The 27,824-nt window shown below is 39.7% G+C and overlaps 2 protein-coding genes across 3 annotated transcripts; both read right to left on the bottom strand.

The window, feature by feature from the left end:
• Window positions 1-6,550: 6,550 nt before the first annotated feature.
• Window positions 6,551-13,404, bottom strand: LOC108261789 (indoleamine 2,3-dioxygenase 2). Its single transcript, XM_053680106.1, has 10 exons — window positions 13,092-13,404; window positions 11,821-11,916; window positions 10,821-10,940; window positions 9,575-9,693; window positions 9,414-9,428; window positions 9,038-9,137; window positions 8,826-8,943; window positions 8,630-8,681; window positions 7,587-7,735; window positions 6,551-7,125 (listed from the first exon to the last, which is right to left on the bottom strand). The coding sequence occupies exons 1-10, from the start codon at window positions 13,188-13,190 to the stop codon at window positions 6,737-6,739; spliced, it is 1,257 nt and encodes a 418-aa protein (XP_053536081.1). The 5' UTR covers window positions 13,191-13,404; the 3' UTR covers window positions 6,551-6,736.
• Window positions 13,405-15,528: 2,124 nt separating this feature from the next.
• ido1 (indoleamine 2,3-dioxygenase 1) lies at window positions 15,529-26,597 on the bottom strand. Of its 2 annotated transcripts, none has more exons than XM_047155433.2 (10): window positions 26,363-26,597; window positions 25,105-25,200; window positions 24,052-24,171; window positions 22,831-22,949; window positions 22,670-22,684; window positions 22,237-22,336; window positions 22,070-22,142; window positions 21,827-21,878; window positions 16,578-16,726; window positions 15,529-16,116 (listed from the first exon to the last, which is right to left on the bottom strand). In XM_047155433.2, exons 1-10 carry the CDS (start codon window positions 26,459-26,461, stop codon window positions 15,719-15,721), a joined length of 1,221 nt encoding a protein of 406 aa, XP_047011389.1. In that variant the 5' UTR covers window positions 26,462-26,597; the 3' UTR covers window positions 15,529-15,718. The 2 variants fall into 2 exon arrangements, with proteins under 2 accessions (XP_047011389.1, XP_047011388.1); XM_047155432.2 differs by having other exon boundaries at window positions 22,025-22,142; window positions 26,363-26,595.
• Window positions 26,598-27,824: the final 1,227 nt, after the last annotated feature.

Below are 27,824 nucleotides of genomic sequence, written 5' to 3'. Positions count from 1 at the left end.
TCAAATCCCGGTTCCGCCCTGTATTCACGGAGCCTGCACGTTCTCCACGTCCTTTAGGAGTTACCTCCGGGTACTCCGGTTTCCTCCCCAGTCCAAAGGCATGCGTTGTTGGCTGATTGGCATTTGTCCGTAGTGTACAATTATGTGCCATGCGATGGGTTGCCACCCCACCATGTACTGGGTTAGGCTCCAGGCTCCCCTGTGACCCTGTGTAGGCTAAGCGGTATGGAAAATGGACAGATTGGTGGGTTCTTTGCTTCCTAAATGTAATCATACAAAAATACTCTGTTGTAGGGTTCTACATATGTAGAACCTTTAAGGATTCAGGCAGAGAGGAAAAAGCTGAAGATCCTATTAAGGTTATGGATTTAATCTTGTGTATGCATGGAAGTAATTCAGTGGCTTCACACCCCGCCTAGAACTTGTCCACACTGAAATGGTAAAATCAACTGAAACTGGGAATTTTACTATTTGATTTACACAATATGTCTAATATATATATATATATATATATATATATATATATATATATATATATATATATATATACATATATATATATATATATACACACACACATATATATATATATATATATACACACACACACATATATATATATATATATATTACAAGGTTTATTCAGCAAAAAATTGATAGCAGTTATTGATAGTACAAGTCGTTTCATGTTTACATTCATTATTTAGTGCGGGCAAATAGCTTTTTAAAGACCTGCCCCTCCTGTGTAAACCTTCTCTTGCAAAATACATCACAGATAAGGGACAAATAGTTTATTCTACAAGGTGTCATAAACGCTACACCTTTTCCAACAGGAAACACTTTAACACATCTGAGACAAAGTATGCCAAAAGAGGAAGTTTGACTCGTCGGAATGAGGTGGAGGAGGAGTGCGGCTTCCTGGTTCATATCATCTGGAAAGGAGTGTTTTGCAAATTAAGGCAAGCCCACATACGTAGATGGACGATTGCGTCTGAATCTGCCCTTTACCTTGAGTCTGCTTCCTAATTATTCATTAGTGTCTGTTCAAGCGGGTGGAATTATAAACAGTCGTTAATAAGAATAAGTGTGTGTGTGTGTGTGTGTGTGTGTGTGTGTGTGTGAGAGTGTATTTTTTGCTAACCTCTTTTAAACCCAGCCCTATGTTGACTCATCCCTGATGTCAGTGTATGTGTGTGTGTGTGTGTGTGTGTGTGTGCACACGCACACTTTGCTGCCCTGTATCTCAAGGCCCATTAACCTTTATCAACAATAGTGCCTGCTACTCTCTCGTCTCCTGCTGTGGAAGGAAATGAAGAGTCACTGTGACGCCGATATTTGTCTCCTCATCGTCAGCGCTCTGACTGGCCGGGAAAACTTTATACATATTGGCAAATACACAAGGGCACAAAGGCCACACCTGATAAAAATGTATGCACTAAAGGCCAGATTTGGTGAGGGGGGGAAAAAGTTTCACAAGAACGCTAAAATGGGACTGGGAAATGGGATGGGATGTGACATCATCGAATTTGAGGGGAAGTACGTAATACAAACAGAAGGACAGCCAGTTGATACTTGTATGAAATCGAAATGTGTCTCAATATCCTGTTTGCGCATGGACGCACGCACGCACTCACACACACACATACACACACACTCATGCTTCATTCTTTCCAATGATGTATGGGATTAATATTTCATTCAAACACTAACATATCCATGTGACAAACTCATGGTTTAATGACCAGCTCTGGTATTGACAAAAATTCCCGTTTTGTGCACGCTAACAAATAATGCTGAAGTCTTGGTTGATAAATGCTGTATAAAGTGTCCAATTGTAGTAAGAAAAACAAACAAAAACATTGGGTCTCACGTATCAGTCTTTTCGTTAAGTTGGGTGTAAATATTTTTGTACACCGCACTCTATTAAAAATTCCAGGCAGATTTACGTACATTATGGTAACACTGATTTTCTTCGTACTCATGTGCGTATGTTGATAAACGCCAGTCATAAATGACCCTTCATGTTCACGACACAGCTGATTTAATTTTAGTGACGCCCACAAAACTCCATAAAAGGCAAAGCTGAAGTCCAGAGAGCTGAAGGCGACTAAACAGCGAAAGAGCGTATCCTGCGTGTGAAATCTCCCAGTAATGCAGCTCAGCCACTGCAGCGCATCTGTTACCACAGCCACAAACAAACTGTTCCTTCTGTTTTAAGGCGCCATTTCTTATGTCCTAATTGAATAGCTAGTCTTATTTTTGTTTATTGATAGCCTTGTTTTGGATTGTGTTTGGATTAAGTCATTAAAAACAGGGGGCACGGTGGCTTAGTGGCTAGCACATTTGCCTCGCACCTCTGGGGTTGAGGGTTCGAGTCCTGCCTCCACCCTGTGTGTGTGGAGCTTGAATGTTCTCCACAGGGTTTTCCTCCAGGTACTCCGGTTGTAGGTTGATTGTCAGTGTGAATGTGTGTGCTTTGTGATGGGTTGCACCCCATCCAGGGTGTCCCCCACTTTGTGCCCCGAGTTCCCTGGGATAAGCTCCAGGCTCTCCGTGACCATGAGTAGGATAAGCAGTATGGAAAATGGAAGTAATTAAGTTAAGTAATTAAAACTTAACAGTGTAATCTGTATGTAACATTGCAGTATCTCATTGTCACTTATATGATTTGAAGCCAATCAGTCAAGGTTCCTGATATACACACACACACATATATATATATATATATATATATATATATATATATATATATATATATATATTCATATCCTATGAGACCTCCTGAGTTTATATAACTCAGGAGGTCTCATAGGATATGAATGTTTCTCCGAAATGACTAGATTTTCTTGAATGCCGCATTTCTTATGTAAATGCCGTTCCAAATATTTATGAATAAATTCATTCATACGCAGCCTGATAAATGAGGCCCAGTGTTCTTTAGATTGTATTGTACTAGACAGGGTTACTATGTATGCAGATCCCAGTGTGTGAACACAACGTCTTGTATTGTTTGGACACATACGTCTACGTGCATGTTCCCATATGTCCGCTCTCGGGCCTGTTCCAGGCCTCTCACACGTTTGCAGGCTTTTCTTCACACAATGAGCACATCCTTAGTGATGCTGCTGTTTGGGAGCGGGTTGTTAGGCTGAGGCAATAAGGAAAGGCCTTTATTTGCTTTGGCCCGAGAGGATGTTAGTAATTAGATAAATGAAAGTTGAATGTAGCTTTAGTCTGTAGAACTACCTCAATGTCTCTTTGCCTTCCTACTTCCTTTGACCCTTAACGCCCTTTCAGCTTGTAAAACTCATATCCACGTCGTTACGTTTATTCATCTGGCAGATGCTTTGGTCCGAGGTGACTCGCAGGTGAATCATAATCCAATCTGTACATATAGAAGAGAATTAAGAGCCTAGAGAGAGCGGCTCTCGGGAAAGCTTTGGGATTTGAACGCACAACCGTTTAAATCATTTCAGCCTTTGTGTGCTCTATCTGTAGGCTGTGTCTGTGTGTGTGTGTGTGCGTGTGTGTGTGTGTGTGTGTGTGTGTGTGTGTGTGTGCGAGGGTAGGAAGAGTTGCCAAAATTAATTTCCATATGAGATCAGCACTCCATCGTATCTGATAGCTGTTATTGCACCAGACCTCCAGCAGAGAATCTGCTCTGTGTGTGTGTTTGTGTGTGTGTGTGTGTGTGTGTGTGTGTGTGTGTGTGTGTGTGTGTGTGTGTGTGTGTGTAAGCCACGATTCCCTGCATAAGTCCCTATCTCGGCGCTTTCCATAGAGCCTCAGGAACTGGTTTGCCTGCAAGGTGTTTTATAATTAATATCCAATAACACAAGAAGATGTGGGAAGGAGGAACAGAATTGGAGATCAAGGTCTCATTTTAATAATTATTTTACATCTTCATAATCTCTCTCATACATACATTAGATAGCGTACCACGGGGCACTGGGCCAGAGTGTGCGAGTGTGTTTGCGATGTGGATAAGCGTGTGTATGAGTTCAACACAGGGCTATTCTGATTAGAGATAAGCTCTGCTGAGAAACAGCTCCCTGAGGGCAATTCCCTTTTCCTTCTCCACACAGGCCTTGTATCTAAAGCAGGATGTTGCGCTGTATCAGTGTAGTGTAATTGATGGCTAAGATGGACGTTTGGCTACAACTCCCATTTTACATCACTTGAAATATTTGGACAGTTCCAAATACTACCAATTCCTCCATATCGGACAAACCCAGACAACAAACGAATACATTCCTTAGTTACATTTTTTTGGCTACTATGTGGCTGGGTCTTAACCATTTCTGATAGGGTTAGTCAGGTTAATCAATAGTTAATGGTCTGGGTTACTGATCAGAAGGTCGGGGGTTCAAGCCCTAGCGCCAGCTCTACCAAGCTGCCACTCTTGGGCCCTTGAGCAAGGCCCTTAACCCTCTCTGCTCCAGGGGTGCCGCATCATGGCTGATCCTGCTCTCACGCCAGTTTCCAAACAAGCTTGGATATGTGAAAAAAAGAATTTCACTGTGCTGTAATGAATATGTGACAAATAAAGTTTTCTTCTTCTAAACATGGTTAACCAATCCAGATTATATGTTTCCGCCCGCTATATTTACTTTCATTCATTTGGTAGATGCCTTAATCCATGTCTCAGCTAACAGATCGAGGGTGAAGCATCCTGCTCAAGTAGCGGCTTGGCAGTAGCGGGAATCAAACTCACAACCTTCCGATATGTAATCCAGCACCCTAACTGCTTAGCATGTGGTTTTTGTTGGAAAGCTACTAGCCAGCGAGCCACAGAAGGTGACAGCTGATGAAGCACAGGAGAAGGAAAAAAAGAGCGGATCTGATTTTAGGTATAATCACCCACCCTCCACCCCCTGCTTTATTTCTAGCATGCTATTTTCAGTGGAACTATCATAACGGGATTTTATTTCCTTCGCCCATTAACAAGGAAAGCTTGATTGGTGCCGTAAACAATTACATATAAAATTCTGAGCACCATCACGGCTTCTACTACTGTCTGGCATCCACCCAGAATGCATGTTTCCTCATCTCAGAATGAAATTAATTCCTGGCTACACCACTGGTGCTATGGCTTATGTAAACAGCTTTAAACAGCTTTATTTGAATGTCAGTAATAATACTAGCAATACGATATGGATACTGTTTATAATATACCACAAATATCCAATACATTGTCCAAGCTGTGCACATCAAATGCTTATTCTGCTTTCTTCCTATTCCAGAGATCGCTGTGGAAACAATGAGTGTATCCAAACGGGTGTAACCGGCTCCTCTTTTGTGTGTGTGTGTGTGTGTGTGTGTGTGTGTCTTCACGGCTTTGCATCAGAGGAAACTGTAAAGTCATCCCTGATGGACGCCCCACGCCCTGGACTTCACATTTATCAGTATTCTATCCCATTTCACAGCATGGCCTGTCAAACGTCAGGTGAATTATATACATGTGATCAAATCGTGCATGAAGGGTTTAAAGGGTAAGTTTGCAGATGACACATATTGATGGCATTGGGATGCAGTGTGAGGATCCCTGCCTATAATACATCACCCTGCTGTCTACTGAGAAATCTCTGCCAAGCACAGTATTGTTGTAATGACGAGTGGTTTGAATGAATTCAAGAGCCTGTCCTGAAGAAAGGTGTTATTCAGGTCAAAGGGCATCACTGCTGTCTCTGTTTCTCTCTTCTTCTTCCCCCACCCTATCATTTTTTAATATGCAACAAGCTTTACCACTCTCTAGCGTACACTTGTGGTACTGCAGAGCCTCACCTGTGGATCCGTTTGCATTCATTTCTGTAGATAAGTTCCAAGGTCTGATATGTAACAATGAATACAGAATGTAAATATCCAGCAAAATACTGGCGTATGCATTCCACATGGTAGTTTATAAAATAATCCTGTATGTCATGTGTCTTTGTTCTGCATTCCACTATAAGTAGGATGTAATTGCAAATTGCCTCTTTATGAGCACCAAATAGAACAGCACTGGTTTACTGGTACGTTTTTTTGTTCCCCTGAGTAAATCTAAAAACGGTCCAGGAACTGAGCCACGTTGTTCGAGTCAAATCTGAGTCGCGGGGTCGAGGAGGTTGTACATATTTCTGTATTTGAATGGAGCTTAAATGAAAAAGATTAATGGTTACATGTAATGGAAAACAATGTCAGTGGTTTAAATTATGGTTTGGACTGAAACGATGGCATTTTAAACATGAAGCATGCCCATAATGCCATTTTATGCACCAATGAGCATCTTTAATCCTTGCATTAAGTGCGTCGTGTTTATTAACCCAGGACAATTTAGTAGACTCGATTGATTCCTTATGTAGTTCAGCACTGAGAAACTTCCCATGAGATTTCTATCGAACGCATTATTCATCTAGAGAGTGTCAGATCTTCATCGAGGTAGAACCAGATCCACTGAAGAGCAACGTTTGAGGGAGACTGGTAGAAATATGTTCTCACAAGCAGCGTATTGAAGAATATTTTTTGTAAAGAAACTTGAATTGAAACTCAATACACGTTCCATAGACTCATGTCCAAACTGGTTTAATGCTGGCTTCACAACACTAGGAGAATTGATAGAATATTGAATATTTTTCACACGTTCTTTGCAATGCAAAAACACTCACTAATGAGACTTTTATTACAGTAACTTTTTTAAGAGTAGGATAAATTTTGAGTATCTTTCCTTCATATTCCTTGATGACCTCAGACAGTGTCTTCATACGTCACTTCCCACTGAGATCGAAACGTCTTTCGTTTTGTCCCTCACAGTCTTCAGGAAGCTCATGATCTCCGAGCCGCCTGTTCCTCTTTCTTCCAGCGTTGTGGGTGCTTTCCACACAGGGTTGCGTTCTTCTATAGACTCTGGGCCTTCACAGCGGAGCTGTTTGGCTCGGGACGCTGGGATGGTGATGAAGCGTGACACTACACTGATGTGGTAACTCCGCAGTGAAACCAGCTGAGCCACGCAGTGATCGAAGGCCTCCGTCAGACGCTCGTTGGCTTGTTTTAGCACAAAGGCCCTCAGGGACGAAGCACAAGATATTTCCTCGATGAAGCGTCTGTGAGATGGAGGCATGTAGCCTCTCATTCGGGTCAGGAAATTCGCTGAGTAGACATGGTGTATATTTCAATGCTTAAATCCACATTGTGATAAAATGTTTCACTGAGAGTATGATTTTTGCATGTCTACACGAAGTAAGGAACACAACTCACTGGAAGCATGCTATTAAAGGAAAATAAATAAACAATATGGTGGTATGACACAGTCCGGTTCTAAGCAGAGTTGCTGTTATTATCATGCAGTTGATTTTTTTCCAGTAACACCACATCCAGAAGTGTTTCATTCCTTATACAGTATATTCTAGCAGTTTTCCATTTGCAAATACAATGATTTTTTTTATTAAATAAAGAAGAAAATGTCATCATTATCTATCCTTTTGTAGTTACATTTCATATCGTGGAACATCCACGAAACAAAAGAAACCTGATTGCATATACGAGTGTATAATGTAACATGGTTCATATTTGGCTCTAATGAGTAACGTTAAGGGGATGATCTCTCTCACCACTCTTTTCCTCATGTTTGATGCCTAGCAGCTCGTCGAAGCAGTGGAGCAGACTGCTCTGAGCTGCACTCCCTCCTGAAAACTCCATCGGTTCAGCCTGAACGCCCTCATACACGAGTCCCTCTGCCATCGATGGGTTGTCTTTCCACCTGAAACATGTGCCATCATGCAGATGTCCAAATACGGAGTATGGATACAGTGATGATGGAAAAATGTGTTTAGAGCAAGACAACGTGTGACCTTTACACCCGTTCGTTCATAGAATTATCCAAACGGATGAGACCGGTTCCTGACAGGAAGGCTACGGTAACACGAATATCAACTCTGTACAAACGTGGTGAGCAGAAAAGCATCTCAGAACACACAACATGTCAAATCTTAAGGTGGATGAGCAACAACAGCAGAAGAGCATATTGGACTCCACTCCTGTCAGCCAAGCACAGGAATCTGAGGCTACAGGGTAATGTCAGATTTCATTGTAATGTCAGATTCCTGTTCTTGGCTGACATGAATGGAATCGAATGCAGCTTCACTTCTACTCTTGTACTTCAGCAGTTGTGCTCTCTGACATGCTCACCACGGTTGTAAAGAGTGGTTATTTGGGGTACCGTAGAAAATAAGCAAGCCGTAAGGCCAGTTGATGCTAAGTAAAAAAAACAAAAACAAACAAACAAAAAAAAAGCAAAAGCTAATGCAAACAACAGCAGACAAAAGCATTACATTGCTATTCAGCTCATTGTATACAATATAAGCTAGCCACCTGGCGAGTACAAATGTTTGAACGCAACATTTGCTTCACTTATAGCAAATTAAACAGTGACAGCAGGTGAAATGGACGGAAAATGAAACTAGTGTAGGTCTCCACGTCTAGTAGACAGGTTTGCTGGATGATTCAGAATCATGCTGAGATTTAAACCACAATATGATTTATATTCGGATGATTGGATTGATTTCATGTTGAGTGTATGGCATTCTCAGGAATTAATAAAGGAGAGTCAAAATAAAATAAAGTAAAGTAAAAAGTTATAATGTTAATTACTCACCCCGATAAAAAGATCCTCATAATGCCATAGAATACAGAAGGATCCACATATACTGAAATATTATAGAGAAGTTAATGAAGCACGAAAGTTTCAAGTGTTTAACTGTAAATCATTTGCTATGAAATACCTTGGTATTACTTTATAATAATATTAAATAAATAAATAGGTTAATTATGTATCAGGACCAGAGCATTACCGTGCATTTGTTTGAACGCTTCCTTCATGTCTTCTATAGACCTACTGACAACATCGAGACCTCGGGTCACCACGGCCACATCACCGTCGCAGACACCACCGATCACTTCAGGGATGGCCTGCACCATGGAAACAACTCTTTAGTGGACACTCAAAGGAATACTCTAGCAATTTTTTTTAGATTGAGGTTCAGTTATAATGGACGTCTAAGACCCTGAGAGCAGGAATAGCAGCCAGTTCCACCAACAGACTGACGAGGAAAAAACCTTTTGCACTTTCCCCACCAGGTATACTGAACAACAACTCCAGATTCCTTCCAGGACACAACACACACACACATTGTTAGTAGCTAGATTGATTATACACTGCTATAGTTATGGAAGAACAAAACTAAACTCAGCACTCACACACACTTTCAGTTATATCTATGGTACAGTGGCCCTTTATCACTTAAGTCTTAAGAGCAGCTCTTCAATGCTGTTGTAATAAGAAGGCTCCCTCTACTGGGCACCTTTATCATTAAAAAATCTATATATTTTTAAACAAAAAAATAAAAATACATTATTACAAGTGTAATGATTTAACTTACTCCATGTTAAGTGGACTGGAAACACCAGTAGGGATCCATGTAATGCAGAAAAGGACAAGAAATGGTGTTAAAATACTGAATATATTATTTATAAATATATTTTCCAAATCTTAAAGCTCAGTGCATGTACTATTAAATCATGTGAATGAGAAATATCATACCCATCTGGTTCTTTTTTCCTCCAGTTGGCCAAGACCCCATCAGCGTAAGTAAGGATGGGCGGGAGACCCAACCTCTGAGATACCTGCCAGTACGGTACTGCTAGGTTCTGCGGGAGAACCTAACCCATTACACCCATACACACAGGCACACAACATATAAATGTTCAACTATGACAGATTTGTTGGTTTGATGACTAAACAGTTTTCTACTGGTTCTGTTTTTTTTTTTTTTTTTTTGGGGGGGGGGGGGGGGGGGGATTTATGATCATATTAAAAGTACTCAAGGATGGAAAGCAATGAACTACAAGTATTCTCGCTACTGTACTTGAGTACATGGTTCAGCACAATTGGCACTTTTTTGAGTATTATTAAAATCATAGTGCTTTTACTTGTCCAAATAAAATATTCACCTTTACCACATTTAAAAACAATCATGCATTTAACCCCGGTAGACTGTGAGCCAATTAAAAGACAGTATGTGCACATTTTAATTTAATAATTCAATTTCACACCTAATCGAAAATAAATCCTGTCAAAAGTTTACACTTCAAGACGGATGAGCATCCCTGGCCCAACTTGATCAACTATTTTCTTTCTTTTACTAAGTTTTAAGTGTTTCAAAGAAAACAGCATGAACATTATCTCCAAACTGTCCAAGATATCAGAATTTCACAGCTCAACATTCCACCTGTGGAAACACGTCCAGGTAAGACATTAGCTAGCTGAGTGAGCTAGACTAGCTAGCCAGATCTTTTGTTGTTTAACAGTATGAAAAAGTACTCTGATGTTTGGGAACGATTTCCTGTGGTGCTAAATGTATCTAAGTGTTGCTACAGGATCATGTCTAAGGGGCATCTTTGCTATGTCTTAGCTATGTAGATAGAAACATGTATGAATTAACATGAGCTAGCTAATAACTTAGCTACAGAAACTCCAACAAGCTACTGAAGCTTTAACAAGCTACTGAAACTCCAACAACATTTGGTGAAGTTAGCTAGCCAAATAACTTTACCTGAGGTAAGTCAGAATAGCTCACTTGGTTAGTTAACATAAGAATAGAATAGTAAGAATATAAGAACATTTTCCGATTAATTGTGTCCATCATATACATATGAAAAAGTCACCAGATGACTTATGAATAATATTCTTGACTATTTAAAAAAAAAAAAAAAAAAACTTTTACTCTGTGAATTATTGCTTTGCACATATTTGAATACCAAGCACCATGTTTATTCCTCTGCAGTACCTTAACTTTATCTTCCTCACCCTCCTGCCATACATAACCCATAGTGATGACGCTCAGAGCCAGATGAGCCAGGCGCAGCTCTCGATGACTTTGCAGCAGGTCAGTCTCCAACACAGGCATCTGGGTTTTAAACAATGAATCGAATCAAACCTACAGATTTCATATTTGTTATTGCCATAACAAATATATATTTGCCATTGGGGGGGTGGGAGTAAATGTCACAATACATCATTTATGAGGCAATAGAATATATTAACTTTATTTTAGTGATCAATTTTTCATTCATTTCCAGCAGAAAACATGTCATCCAATATATGTTATTTTCACATTACTCATTCACTACACAAATAACAAAAGTGACGGTAACACAGCAACACAAACATGCAAACAAACTGAAAAAGGCCCAAGTGCATATATGCGTGGTGAATTATTTTTAAGGCATTTGTTAAGTTCTTAAGGGATGGTGCAGATATGTAGATATTAATTATTATCTAAGTAGTCAGCTCAAGAGAGACAATATCATTACAGAATAATACACACCCATTGGTGTGACATTTGAGATTGTGGATTACTTCAATAAACATTGTAGCAGTAGTTAGTTAAGCCAAGAAATATATATATATATATATATATATATATATATATATATATATATATATATATATATATATATATATATATATATATAAAATATTTTTAGATATTGTGAAGTTAAAACAAAACAAAACAATAAATCTTATAACAGTGTTTAATTACTGTAAATCCTATCCAAGCTGCTTCAGTTGAAATTCCCATCCCACATAAACGTTATTGCTAGAGAGGAATCAGATTACTCCAGCATTGAGTTAGTGTTATTATCCACAGTTTACACTCCATATTTATACCACTCAGTTATGGGGTATGAGGAACGTTGGGTTGTCCGAGGAATATTACCAGGTTGTAGGTAATGTTATGTGTGATTATAGTATTTACAGTACATCCGGATCATACTCTACTGTACCTTATGAACAGATGAACGAAGAGAGTGAGAAGAAACAAGCTCACTGACACGTCCAGCGATTTCCATCCAGGGCTGGAAGTACAGCGGCAGCTCCACCTTATACAGACCAGAGAAATTCAGCTTAATGTGCATCCTAGGGTTTCTGAATTAGGGCCAACAATGTGGTAAACTGTCACTTTATTTGCAAAGTAAAGACAGTTTTGAATGACGGATGCCCGCATTAGACAGCTTCAGATGATCACGATGATGTATTTATATGAAAATCGTTCAAATACTGGCTCCTGAGATGGTAAGAAAACTCTTGAGATGTCCATGGAACTTCCTTCCAAGGAACTGTCATCAAAATATATTAGTTTTAAAAGTATTTTCTTAAGCGTTTGTAAATTCTAAAAACCTTTTTTTCTCCCTTGGTATATTTGCTATATATTAAGTCTGCCATGCCATTTCTTGCTATAAGATCAAAAGTCAGTACACAGATCTCGAATCCTCAGTTGTATCACCTTTTAGTCATTTGTAATTTAACAAAGTAAATCGTATAATTATTGATCATGGTGAGGTTTTCTGCAAGGAGACGTTTATTTAACATTTATGGACCGAGTCTCCAATGTCAGCACTTTGTAAGTGATTACAGGAATGAACTTAAGTAAATTACAGGGATGAATGTGTTCCACCACGTTAAATGTAACTACGAACAACAACAAAAAAAAGTAAAAGTACAAAGTAACATTGAATCATAAATTATAAATCGTAATCATTGGCAAATTGCTTTAGTATAAGAGGAATAAACCATTTTAGGACATGCTGTTATAGGAAAATAATCAACAAAATTCCACTTTGTGTCTGTCCTTATCACAACACCTCATCATTAATTATTTTCCTATGACACCATGGCCCCAAGTGGTTTATGGTTGGTGGAATTGGGGATTGTTAGAAAAAGGATATATACTCCATCTCATCTAATCCCTTTATAGATGTTCTATATAAGACATATTACATTACTACATTAAAAACATACAACTCATAGCATATTTTTATATATCATTTATTGCATAAGCAATATGAATAAATAAAATATGATAAATAAATAAGCTCAGTAAAGAAGGCAAAAAAATAACTGTAACAGTGGAAAGTTTGCCTGTTCCAGTAACATACAGCTTAGGAGTTGATAACAATAAATTTAATTAAATAATTTTTTTTAAAGTATTTTAAAAAATACTTTTTTATGCATCAAATTTTATGCATCAAATCTGTATTAACTGACATGTACATACCAGAGGATCAGGCAAAGCAAAGCCATATTCTTCAGATATATGATATGGTTTTAGAGACAGGGATCTCCCTGAATCTGAATTTGCAGCTTTACTTCCCATATTAAGTCCTAGCGCCTAGAGGAGCAAATTTAACTTTTACGATTCTTCTCCTCCCGCGCTCTTTCTGTGTTCTGTGTGTGCTTTAAGCTATAGTCATAACAATGCGTGCATGCAAACCGGTTTAACTAGCATTGGAATGAAAGTTGGTTTGACGTTTGACGTTTGATATTCGCGTATATGTGGAAATTAAGGGACTGTCTCTAAAGTTACATACGACATTGTTAAACATGTATCTAACTTCAATAGCAATTGAAGGGAATGACTTAGAGTCATATAACCAACTGTAAAGTGTTCATCTAGGTGTCAGCTATAATGCACAGCTTTTAGATTTCTGATATGTATTAAATTAAGCTATCAAATCATATGTAAATTAGATATGAATTTCACTACCTAATGGGTCCACACACACACACACACACACACACACACACACACACACACACACATATATATATATATATATATATATATATATATATATATATATATATATATATATATATATATATATATGCATATATGTATATATGTATATGTATGTATACATGTATGTATATTATATATATTCACACACACACACATATATATATATATATATATATATATATATATATATATATATATATATATATATATATACACACACACACACACACACACGCATAGTATCTCACAAAAGTCAGTACACCCCTCACATTTTTTTAGATATAATCAAATATTTACAAAAAGTGTATGCCAGTGTAACCGGCTCCTCTTTTGTGTGTGTGTGTGTGTGTGTCTTCACGGCTTTGCATCAGAGGAAACTGTAAAGTCATCCCTGATGGACGCCCCACGCCCTGGACTTCACATTTATCAGTATTCTATCCCATTTCACAGCATGGCCTGTCAAACGTCAGGTTAATTATAAACATGTGAACAAATCGTGCATGAAGGGTTTAAAGGGTAAGTTTGCAGATGACACATGTTGATGGCACTGAGATGCAGTGTGAGGATCCCTGCCTATAATACATCACCCTGCTGTCTACTGAGCAATCTCTGCCAAGCACAGTATTGTTGTAATGACGAGTGGTTTGAATGAATTCAAGAGCCTGTCCTGAAGAAAGGTGTTATTCAGGTCAAAGGGCATCACTGCTGTCTCTGTCCCAACCACCCCCATCATTTTTTAATATGCAACAAGCTTTACCACTCTCTAGCGTACACTTGTGGTACTGCAGAGCCTCACCTGTGGATCCGTTTGCATTCATTTCTGTAGATAAGTTCCAAGGTCTGATATGTAACAATGAATACAGAATGTAAATATCCAGCAAAATACTGGCGTATGCATTCCACATGGTAGTTTATAAAATAATCCTGTATGTCATGTGTCTTTGTTCTGCATTCCACTATAAGTAGGATGTAATTGCAAATTGCCTCTTTATGAGCACCAAATTGAAAAGCACTGGTTTACTGGTATGTTTTTTTGTTCCCCTGAGTAAATCTAAAAACGGTCCAGGAACTGAGCCACGTTGTTCGAGTCAAATCTGAGTCGCGGGGTCGAGGAGGTTGTACATATTTCTGTATTTGAATGGAGCTTAAATGAAGAATATTAATGGTTACATGTAATGGAAAACAATGTCAGTGGTTTAAATTACGGTTTGGACTGAAACGATGGCATTTTAAACATGAAGCATGCCCATAATGCCATTTTATGAGCATCTTTAATGCTTGCATTAAGTGCGTCATGTTTATTAACTCAGGACAATTTAGTAGACTCGATTGATTCCTTATGTACTTCAGCACTGAGAAACTTCCCATGAGATTTCTATCGAACACATTATATCTAGATATCTTATATCTAGAGAGTGTCAGATCTTCATCGAGGTAGAACCAGATCCACTGAAGAGCAACTTTTGGGGGAGACTGGTAGAAATATGTTCTCACAATCCATCCATCCTCTACCGCTTACTCCTTCTTCAGGGTCGCAGGGGAACCTGGAGCCAATCCCAGGGAGCATCGGGCACAAAGCGGGGTACACCCTGGACAGGGTGCCAGTCCATCGCAGGGCACAATCACATACACACTCACACACACACCCATTCATACACTACGGACACTTTAGACACGCCAATCAGACTACCATGCATGTCTTTGGACTGGGGGAGGAAACTGGAGTACCTGGAGGAAACCCCCACAGGGGAGAACATGCAAACTCCGCACATACATGGCCCCAGCAGGAATCGAACGCCGGACCCTGGAGATGTGAGGCGAACGTGCTAACCACTAAGCCACCGTGCACCCGCATATTGAAGAATATTTTTTGTAAAGAAACTTGAATTGAAAATCAATACATGTTTCATAGTATGTTCCAAACTGGTTTAATGCTGGCTTCACAACACTAGGAGAATTGATAGAATATTGAATATTTTCACACGTTCTTTGCAATGCAAAAACACTCACTAATGAGACTTTTATTACAGTAACTTTTTTAAGAGTAGGTTAAATTTTGAGTATCTTTCCTTCATATTCCTTGATGACCTCAGACAGTGTCTTCATACGTCACTTCCCACTGCTGCCTGTGAGATCGAAACGTCTTTCGTTCTGTCCCTCACAGTCTTCAGGAAGCTCATGATCTCCGAGCCGCCTGTTCCTCTTTCTTCCAGCGTTGTGGGTGCTTTCCACACAGGGTTGCGTTCTTCTATAGACTCTGGGCCTTCACAGCGGCGCTGTTTGGCTCGGGACGCCGGGATGGTGATGAAGCGTGACACTACACTGATGTGGTAACTCCGCAGTGAAACCAGCTGAGCCACGCAGTGATCGAAGGCCTCTGTCAGACGCTCGTTGGCTTGTTTTAGCACAAAGGCCCTCAGGGACGAAGCGCCAGAGATTTCCTCGATGAAGCGTCTGTGAGATGGAGGCATGTAGCCTCTCATTCGGGTCAGGAAATTCGCTGAGTAGACATGGTGTATATTTCAATGCTTAAATCCACATTGTGACAAAATGTTTCACTGAGAGTATGATTTTTGCATGTCTACACGAAGTAAGGAACACAACTCACTGGAAGCATGCTATTAAAGGAAAATAAATAAACAATATGGTGGTATGACACAGTCCGGTTCTAAGCAGAGTTGCTGTTATTATCATGCAGTTGATTTTTTTCCAGTAACACCACATCCAGAAGTGTTTCATTCCTTATACAGTATATTCTAGCAGTTTTCCATTTGCAAATACAATGATTTTTTTTATTAAATAAAGAAGAAAATGTCATCATTATCTATCCTTTTGTAGTTACATTTCATATCGTGGAACATCCACGAAACAAAAGAAACCTGATTGCATATACGAGTGTATAATGTAACATGGTTCATATTTGGCTCTAATGAGTAACGTTAAGGGGATGATCTCTCTCACCACTCTTTTCCTCATGTTTGACGCCTAGCAGCTCGTCGAAGCAGTGGAGCAGACTGCTCTGAGCTGCACTCCCTCCTGAAAACTCCATCGGTTCAGCCTGAACGCCCTCATACACGAGTCCCTCTGCCATCGATGGGTTGTCTTTCCACCTGAAACATGTGCCATCATGCAGATGTCCAAATACAGGAGTATGGATACAGTGATGATGGAAAAATGTGTTTAGAGCAAGACAACGTGTGACCTTTACACCTGTTCGTTCATAGAATTATCCAAACGGATGAGACCGGTGCTTGACAGGAAGGCTACGGTAACACGAATATCAACTCTGTACAAACGTGGTGAGCAGAAAAGCATCTCAGAACACACAACATGTCAAATCTTAAGGTTTGACATGTCATATTTCAAAAAAAGAATTAGAAAATAAGCAAGCCGTAAGGCCAGTTGATGATAAGTAAAAAAAATTATTAAAAAAAAAAAAAAAGCTAATGCAAACAACAGCAGACAAACACATTACATTGCTATTCAGCTCATTGTATACAATATAAGCTAGCCACCTGGTGAGTACAAATGTTTGAACGCAACATTTGCTTCACTTATAGCAAATTAAACAGTGACAGCAGGTGAAATGGACGGAAAATGAAACTAGTGTAGGTCTCCACATCTAGTAGACAGGTTTGCTGGATGATTCAGAATCATGCTGAGATTTAAATCGTAACCACAAACCCACCAAAAAAAATGGCTCTGAAACCTCTTACAAGCTGGCAGACTTCCTGGTGAGACTGGAGTTCTCTATGCTCCACGCTCCATGCAGTTTTCACCTTTTCATTAAAAAGCCAGTGTTGTATATAAAATATACATGAGATAAACACGAGGGAGATCTAGTATGAGTAATATGTAATCTTATTGAGAATTCACTAGGCTGGTGGACTGTATGAACAGATGTTCACCTAAGACACAACACACAGATAAGCAAGGCACAGGGGGATAACAAGTATTTGATTAAGTGGCGAGCCAGCCAGGAGTCAGCAGGTCTCAGAGCGTAGGTGGAGTACGTCTGCGCGCAGGCAGAAGTTCAACTAAGAGACACACACACACACACACAGAGGCCTGGTGTGTATGCAGAAAACAGAAATTAATTTGTTTCATATTCTGTTTCATATTCTGTTTCATGAAAAACTCTTATAGGGTAATGTACATACAAGCACTATAAAAAAAAAAGAAATGTAGAACATGTCACGATTTCCTCTTGAAGTAGCGTGCTCTAAGCGCGAATGCGCCAGCACCTGCTTTTCCGTTGTTGACAGTAGTGACATTTGGACATGTGTGTTTGTTTATGTTTCTGTCATGTCTCCTCCCTGTTCTGTCATTGGCTGGGATTTTCACGTGTGTCTGAATCGCCCTCAGCTGTGAGCATTTACGACACTGATCATGTCCACTTATATACGGTGCGCCTCCCAGCACACATTGCGGAATATTAGAATAGATCAAATATAGTATCGTAGATTAGTTAAGAGTCCTTATGATAGATAACCAGTCTTAGTTCATGTCATGTTTCATGTTTCGATTCGTTTGTTTAGTTCACGCTGGTTTCTCCACGTTGGATCACGTTTTGGATTTATCTGCCTGTCTCTCTCCTAAATAAAACCTGTTCATACTGCGCTTGCATCCATCTGAACTTCCTCACGTCACGACTCGTGACAGAATATTCCGCCGTAACATGGATGCAGCAGGAAGACAGGGGAGACATCACGCTACAATGGGAGTAGCAGGACAATACCTTATCGGGAAACGTTCGGATTACTGGCCGCATTTCTTGTCCGTGCAGTTCCCTCAGCGGTATGCCATTGAACTGCCGCCAGAGACAGCAGGATTGGGGAGCTACTCACTGGAGTTCCTCTTCAGCTGCCAGGAATATTTCAGCAGCCTGGCGTATCCCAAGCCTACTAAGAGACAGTGGATCGGGTTCTTGGTGTCCAGGTTTTGCGGTCCGGCCCGTGACTGGGCGGAGCAGCTGGTGAGCACTGGGTCCTCTGCCCTCCAGGATGTCACTCAATTTGCAGAACTTTTTATGGAGGAGTTCACGCAACCAGGGCAGCTTCATGGTCTGGATTTACTGGGGTGGAGAGTCAATGGACAGCTCCAGCCTGACCTGCCCTTTAACCTCTATTATGAGGGGATTGACAGGTCAGCCTCCACCGATCCGCTTCAGGTTCCAGCCAACGTGGAGGAGGTGGCACCGACATGCATGTCTGAGGGCTGCAGGAGGTAAACCAAGCTACAATGCCCTACCTGCAAAAAACTGGGTCTCCAGGAAGCATTCTACTGCTCTCATGAATGCTTCACGAGCAGCTGGCGGGAGCATAAGAAACTCCACTGGAGAGCCAGTGCAGACATCCAGCCCTTAGTCAACAGGGTGACCTCGGAGCGCCCGTCGGAGGTCTCACCTGCTGAGCTCCAGCCAGAGGGCCACATGGCAGCCTCAGAGCTCCAGCACGAGACCTACAGGGAGGTCTCAGCTCCGGAGCTCCAGCCTGAGGTTAACCTAGCGACCTCAGAGCTCGAACCTGAGACCCACGAGGTGGGCTCACCTGCCGAGATCCAGCTAGAGGTCAACAGGGAGGCTCCAGCACCAGAACTCAACCCTGAGGTCCAAGTCCAAGACAAGTCTCTAGTCTCTGAAGTCCAAGTCAAGTCTCCAGTCTCTGAAATCCATGGCAAGTCTCAAGTCCCTGAGGTCCAAGTCCAAGTCAAGTCTCCAGTCTCTGAAGTCCAGATCAAGTCTCAAGTTCCTGATGTCACAATCAAGTCTACTGATACGGCCGACCAAGTTCTGCTCACACGCAAGTCTAACGACACAGCCGACCACGTTCTGCTCAAGCCCAAGTCTACCGACCCGGTCGCCCAAGTTCAGCCCACGCCCAAGACTACCAACACGACCACCCAAGTTCTGCCAAAGCTCGAGTATGCTGACATGCACAGCCAAGTTCTGCGCACGCCCAAGTCTGCTGACACGCATAGCCAAGTTCTGCTCATGCCCGAGTCTGCTGACACGCACAGCCAAGTTCTGCTCACGCCCGAATCTGCTGACACGCACAGCCAAGTTCTGCTCACGCCTGAGTCTGCTGACACGGACAACCAAGCTTTGCTCACATCCCAGTCTGCTGACATGACCAGCCAAATTCAGCTTGCAGGCTCCACTGTGGACGTCGCTTAGCCTTCCTGTTCAGCTGTGGACGTCGCTCAGCCTCCCGGCTCAGCTGTGGATGTCGCTCAGCCTCCCTGCTCAGCTGTGGACGTCGCTTAGCCTCCCTGCTCAGCTGTGTATGTCGCTCAGCCTCCCTGTTCAGCTGTGGACATCGCTAAGCCTACCTGTTCAGCTGAGGAAGTCGCTCTGCTTCCCTGCTCCGCTGAGGACATCGCTCTGCTTCCCTGCTCTGCCGAGGAAGTCGCTCTGCTTTCCTGCTCCGACGAGGACGTCTCTCCGCTTTCCTGCCCAGCTGTGGTCAGCACTCTGCCTTCATGTTCCGCCGAGGACTTCACTCAGCCTGTCTGCCCAGCTGTGGTTGTCACTCTGCCTACCTGTTCAGCCGGGGATGTCGCTCCGCTTTCATGCTCCAACGAGGATGTTGCCCTGCTTCCTTGCTCTGCTGAGTACAGTGCTCTGTTCCCTTGTTAAGCCGAGGACGTCGCTCTGCTTTCCTGCTCCGCCGAGGAGGTCTCTCTGTCTTCATGTTCCGCCGAGGACGTCGCTCCTGCTTTCCTGCCAATGGAGATGGATGTTTCATGGCACTCTGGGAGGAGTACCCTTGGGGGGGTTCTGTCACGATTTCCCCTTGAAGTAGCGTGCTCTAAGCGCAAATGCGCGAGCACCTGCTTTTCCGTTGTTGACAGTAGTGACATTTGGACATGTGTGTTTGTTTATGTTTCTGTCATGTCTCCTCCCTGTTCTGTCATTGGCTGGGATTTTCACGTGTGTCTGAATCGCCCTCAGCTGTGAGCATTTACGACACTGATCATGTCCGCTTATATACGGCGCTCCCTCCCAGCACACAATGCGGAATATTAGAATAGATAAAATATAGTATTGTAGATTAGTTAAGAGTCCTTACGATAGATAACCAGTCTTAGTTCATGTCATGTTTCATGTTTCATGTTTCGATTAGTTTGTTTAGTTCACGCTGGTTTCTCCGCGCCCAGTTCATAGTCATTGTTGCTTTCATGTTTTTTGTCTCGATCCTGTTTTCCGTGACCATGACCTTGAATCCTGCCTTGCCCTGTGTATGCCTGTTTGCCGATCGCCTGACCTCTTGCATGTTTGTGGATTACGTTTTGGATCACGTTTTGGATTTATCTGCCTGTCTCTCTCCTAAATAAAACCTGTTCATACTGCACTTGCATCCATCTGAACTTCCTCACGTCACGACTCGTGACAGAACAAACATAAAATTTAGTCATAATGTACAGATGGTGTGTTTGAAAGTGTCCGTTCTCAACGAAAATCCAGTCAGGAAGCGACACAAACAAGGTCAAGTTATTCTTAAAGAGTGAACCAAGACAAAATATATTTTGGAGCCGGAACTGCACCTGCGTGAAAAGGGTCGCTCATCAGTGCCAATTGATGCATGTAATGGTGTTCCGGGATAGCTAACTCTAAACATATTGATGTCTGGGTCATCCTGACCCTAAGAAAACTGTACAAATAGAAGAGCTTCAGCTCTGGTTTTTAGATCGCATTTTGGGACGTCTCAAACTGTGGGGCTCTCATGTGGTGGAACGGAACAAATAAACCTGGGCCCTTGCTTCTTCTCACTCACGGCTGGTGTCTTATTTTTCTTGCTCCAATTGAATATGTGAGTATCTGTTTCTATGTTAAGTGTCTTCAGGTAATAGGCAAAATTTGGGCCAGCACCAGCTAATAAAATTTAGGTGAGGCTAATAAACTAGCAACGAGCACGAAGACTGACTGCTACAGCTCCATCACCAACGCTGACAACTTTGGTTCAACAATTATATATGATTTGAATACAAATCACACCCCATAAAGACAAAGCATGATTGGCTTGTTCATCAATAAGCTGAAAAATCGTAGAAAAATCAAGAAATCAAGAAATAAATGGATGGAATACCAGAAGATGATATTCGGATGATTGGATTGATTTCATGGTGAGTGTATGGCATGCTCAGGAATTAATAAAGGAGAGTCAAAATCAAATAAAGTAAAGTAAAAAGTTATAATGTTAATTACTCACCCCGATAAAAAGATCCTCATAATGCCATAGAATACAGAAGGATCCACATACACTGAAATATTATAGAGAAGTTAATAAAGCAGGAAATTTTCAAGTGTTTAACTCTAAATCATTTTCTATTAAATACCTCGATATTACTTTATAATAAATAAACAAATACATAAATAGGTTAATTATGTATCAGGACCAGAGCATTACTGTGCATTTGTTTGAACGCTTCCTTCATGTCTTCTATAGACCTACTGACAACATCGAGACCTCGGGTCACCACGGCCACATCACCGTCGGAGACACCACCGATCACTTCAGGGATGGCCTGCACCATGGAAACAACTCTTTAGTGGACACTCAAAGGAATACTCTAGCAATTTTTTTTAGATTGAGGTTCAATTATAATGGACGTCTAAGACCCTGAGAGCAGGAATAGCAGCCAGTTCCACCAACAGAGTGATGAGGAAAAAACCTCTTGCACTTTCCCCACCAGGTATACTGAACAACAACTCCAGATTCCTTCCAGGACACAACACACACACACATTGTTAGTAGCTAGATTGATTATCCTGCTATAGTTATGGAAGAACAAAACTAAACTCAGCACTCACACACACTTTCAGTTATATCTATGGTACAGTGGCTCTTTATCACTTAGGTCTTAAGAGCTGCTCTTCAGAGCAGTAATAAGAAGGCTCCCTCTACTGAGCACCTTTATCATTAATATATATATATATATATATATATATATATATATATATATATATATATATATATATATATATATATATATAATTTTTTTTAAAACAAAAAATAAAAATACATTTTTACAGCTGTAATGATTTAACTTACTCCATGTTAAGTGGACTGGAAACACCAGTAGGGATCCATGTAATGCAGAAAAGGACAAGAAATGGTGTTAAAATACTGAATATATTATTTATAAATATATTTTCCAAATCTTAAAGCTCAGTGCATGTACTATTAAATCATGTGAATGAGAAATATCATACCCATCTGGTTCTTTTTTCCTCCAGTTGGCCAAGACCCCATCAGCATGAGTAAGGATGGGCGGGAGACCCAACCTCTGAGATACCTGCCAGTACGGTACTGCTAGGTTCTGCGGGAGAACCTAACCCATTACACCCATACACACAGGCACACAACATATAAATGTTCAACTATGACAGATTTGTTGGTTTGTTGACTAAACAGTTTTCTATTGTTTCTTCTTTTTTTTTTTGGGATGTATGATCATATTAAAAGTACTCAAGGATGGAAAGCAATGAACTACAAGTATTCTCGCTACTGTACTTGAGTACATGGTTCAGCACAATTGGCACTTTTTTGAGTATTATTAAAATCATAGTGCTTTTACTTGTCCAAATAAAATATTCACCTTTACCACATTTAAAAATAATCATGCATTTAACCCCGGTAGACTGTAAGCCAATTAAAAGACAGTATGTGCACATTTTAATTTAATAATTAAATTTCACACCTAATCGAAAATAAATCCTGTCAAAACTTTACACTTCAAGACGGATGAGCATCCCTGGCCCAACTTGATCAACTATTTTCTTTCTTTTACTAAGTTTTAAGTGTTTCAAAGAAAACAGCATGAACATTATCTCCAAATTGTCCAAGATATCAGAATTTCACAGCTCAACATTCCACCTGTGGAAACACGTCCAGGTAAGACATTAGCTAGCTGAGTGAGCTAGACTAGCTAGCCAGATCTTTTGTTGTTTAACAGTATGAAAAAGTACTCTGATGTTTGGGAACGATTTCCTGTGGTGCTAAATGTATCTAAGTGTTGCTACAGGATCATGTCTAAGGGGCATCTTTGCTATGTCTTAGCTATGTAGATAGAAAAATGTATGAATTAACATGAGCTAGCTAATAACTTAGCTACAGAAACTCCAACAAGCTACTGAAGCTTTAACAAGCTACTGAAACTCCAACAACATTTGGTGAAGTTAGCTAGCCAAATAACTTTACCTGAGGTAAGTCAGAATAGCTCACTTGGTTAGTTAACATAAGAATAGAATAGTAAGAATATAAGAACATTTTCGGATTAATTGTGTCCATCATATACATATGAAAAAGTCACCAGATGACTTATGAATAATATTCTTGACTATTTAAAAAAAAAAAAAAAAAACTTTTACTCTGTGAATTATTGCTTTGCACATATTTGAATACCAAGCACCATGTTTATTCCTCTGCAGTACCTTAACTTTATCTTCCTCACCCTCCTGCCATACATAACCCATAGTGATGATGCTCAGAGCCAGATGAGCCAGGCGCAGCTCTCGATGACTTTGCAGCAGGTCAGTCTCCAACACAGGCATCTGGGTTTTAAACAATGATTTGAATCAAAACTACAGATTTCATATTTGTTATTGCCATAATACTAGCCATTAAAAGTAACCAGATTGGGGGGGTGGGAGTAAATGTCACAATACATCATTTATGAGGCAATAGAATATATTAACTTTATTTTAGTGATCAATTTTTCATTCATTTCCAGCAGAAAACATGTCATCCAATATATGTTATTTTCACATTACTCATTCACTACACAAATAACAAAAGTGACGGTAGCACAGCAACACAAACATGCAAACAAACTGAAAAAGGCCCAAGTGCATATATGCGTGGTGAATTATTTTTAAGGCATTTGTTAAGTTCTTAAGGGATGGTGCAGATATGTAGATATTAATTATTATCTAAGTAGTCAGCTCAAGAGAGACAATATCATTACAGAATAATACACACCCATTGGTGTGACATTTGAGATTGTGGATTACTTCAATAAACATTGTAGCAGTAGTTAGTTACATACATATATATATATATATACATATATATATATATATATATATATATATATATATATATGTGTGTGTGTATATATATATATATATATATATATATATATATATATATATATATATATATATATATATATAAAATATTTTTAGATATTGTGAAGTTAAAACAAAACAAAACAATAAATCTTATAACAGTGTTTAATTACTGTAAATCCTATCCAAGCTGCTTCAGTTGAAATTCCCATCCCACATAAACGTTATTGCTAGAGAGGAATCAGATTACTCCAGCATTGAGTTAGTGTTATTATCCACAGTTTACACTCCATATTTATACCACTCAGTTATGGGGTATGAGGAACGTTGGGTTGTCCGAGGAATATTACCAGGTTGTAGGTAATGTTATGTGTGATTATAGTATTTACAGTACATCCGGATCATACTCTACTGTACCTTATGAACAGATGAACGAAGAGAGTGAGAAGAAACAAGCTCACTGACACGTCCAGCGATTTCCATCCAGGGCTGGAAGTACAGCGGCAGCTCCACCTTATACAGACCAGAGAAATTCATCTTAATGTGCATCCTAGGGTTTCTGAATTAGGGCCAACAATGTGGTAAACTGTCACTTTATTTGCAAAGTAAAGACAGTTTTGAATGACGGATGCCCGCATTAGACAGCTTCAGATGATCACGATGATGTATTTATATGAAAATCGTTCAAATACTGGCTCCTGAGATGGTAAGAAAACTCTTGAGATGTCCATGGAACTTCCTTCCAAGGAACTGTCATCAAAATATATTAGTTTTAAAAGTATTTTCTTAAGCGTTTGTAAATTCTAAAAACCTTTTTTTCTCCCTTGGTATATTTGCTATATATTAAGTCTGCCATGCCATTTCTTGCTATAAGATCAAAAGTCAGTACACAGATCTCGAATCCTCAGTTGTATCACCTTTTAGTCATTTGTAATTTAACAAAGTAAATCGTATAATTATTGATCATGGTGAGGTTTTCTGCAAGGAGACGTTTATTTAACATTTATGGACCGAGTCTCCAATGTCAGCACTTTGTAAGTGATTACAGGAATGAACTTAAGTAAATTACAGGGATGAATGTGTTCCACCACGTTAAATGTAACTACGAACAACAACAAAAAAAAGTAAAAGTACAAAGTATCATTGAATCATAAATTATAAATCGTAATCATTGGCAAATTGCTTTAGTATAAGAGGAATAAACCATTTTAGGACATGCTGTTATAGGAAAATAATCAACAAAATTCCACTTTGTGTCTGTCCTTATCACAACACCTCATCATTAATTATTTTCCTATGACACCATGGCCCCAAGTGGTTTATGGTTGGTGGAATTGGGGTTTGTTAGACAAAGGATATATACTCCATCTCATCTAATCCCTTTATAGATGTTCTATATAAGACATATTACATTACTACATTAAAAACATACAACTCATAGCATATTTTTATATATCATTTATTGCATAAGCAATATGAATAAATAAAATATGATAAATAAATAAGCTCAGTAAAGAAGGCAAAAAAAATAACTGTAACAGTGGAAAGTTTGCCTGTTCCAGTAACATACAGCTTAGGAGTTGATAACATTAAATTTAATTTTTAAATTTTTTTTAAAGTATTTTAAAAAATACTTTTTTATGCATCAAATCTGTATTAACTGACATGTACATACCAGAGGATCAGGCAGAGCAAAGCCATATTCTTCAGATATATGATATGGTTTTAGAGACAGGGATCTCCCTGAATCTGAATTTGCAGCTTTACTTCCCATATTAAGTCCTAGCGCCTAGATGAGCAAATTTGCCTTTACGATTCTTTTCCTCGCTCTCTCTTTCTGTGTTCTGTGTGTGCTTTAAGCTATAGACCTTACATAAAAACACCATTCTTTCATAACAGGCCTTGGACGTAGACCTTTCCCAGGTCATCGACCCCTTTTAAAGGCTTTTGTGAAATTAAAAGTCAAACAGCTGGTGAAAATGAAGTGTCATTTCTTGAGTATAATGAGAAGACATGCAGAGGGATTGGCGTTCTAACACTGCATCAAATAAGCAGTGCATGATAAAGGAGTAATATATTTGCAGTCTTTATAAATTTACAATGGTTGTTGGGCAATGTAGTGTATTGTGTTGTGCACGAATAGTGGTGGTGCACATTAGCAACACTAGGGGGCGCTCATGGGCTTCTGTTATGCGAGGAGCATCAAGTTTGTTGGGGTTATGAGCTGTGATGAACATGTTCTGTTGAATAAATCTATAGTTTGAGACACACATATATTGTGTATGCACATCATTCAATATACAACTGAAGAGGAATACTACAGGCAATGTGACATGAATGAAAATCATTATCATGAATATCTACACTGTTAGCCCAAAAGTTGTTTCTATGCAAACAATTTAAGTATATTTTACTTAAAAGAAAACGTTTTATTGTGTTACTAAAAATCTTAGTATATTGTACTATTATAAGGTTATCAGTGGTTACACTAGTATCTTTTAATTGAATAAACATAAGGGTCTACTGTAGGACCACTGTAAACAAAATGTTAAAGAATGTTGTTGTTTTTGTGCTATCGACTGGCTGCCTGTTCCAAGTGTAGTGTTCACGGTCCTGTTGTCCTCAGGTTGAAGTCCAAGATGTGGAATAAACAAGACTATTATTTAACATACCTCAGGTGATCTCTTATTTTTTCAAACAGACAACTGAGGATTATGGGTTGCTAAAGGAGATAAACATCCTTGATTTTGAAAAGTAAGTTGCAGTCCTGTCATATTTAAAACCTGCAACTTATATAAAACAAAACTTAGCTGATTGATTATTAAACCTAGTATTATCTAACAGAGTACATGATTTAATGTAGAGTGAGAGCGGCTGATTTTGTGATGTTATGTCATAATGGTCATAACTGATCTTGTGCACATTTCTGTTTTGCTCAAGAAATTGATAAGAACGATGGATTTCACTTATTTATGAATGAAAACGTGTATAAATCAACATCAAGCAAACGGGTAGGCTGTGTTATGAAGGCTTACCAAATGTTTGGTTTTAAAAGTCTTGAGGACCGGTGCATAATAGGTTTGCAGGTTGTTGGTATCACCACCCACAGGGCTTAAGGCACCATTTGTGATGGAGCA

This window comes from Ictalurus punctatus, chromosome 5 (genome assembly GCF_001660625.3).
Source record: "Ictalurus punctatus breed USDA103 chromosome 5, Coco_2.0, whole genome shotgun sequence".
Classification (NCBI taxonomy): domain Eukaryota; kingdom Metazoa; phylum Chordata; class Actinopteri; order Siluriformes; family Ictaluridae; genus Ictalurus; species Ictalurus punctatus.
Note: the sequence above shows the minus strand (reverse complement) of the source record. Positions and strands in the feature narration are given on the sequence as shown.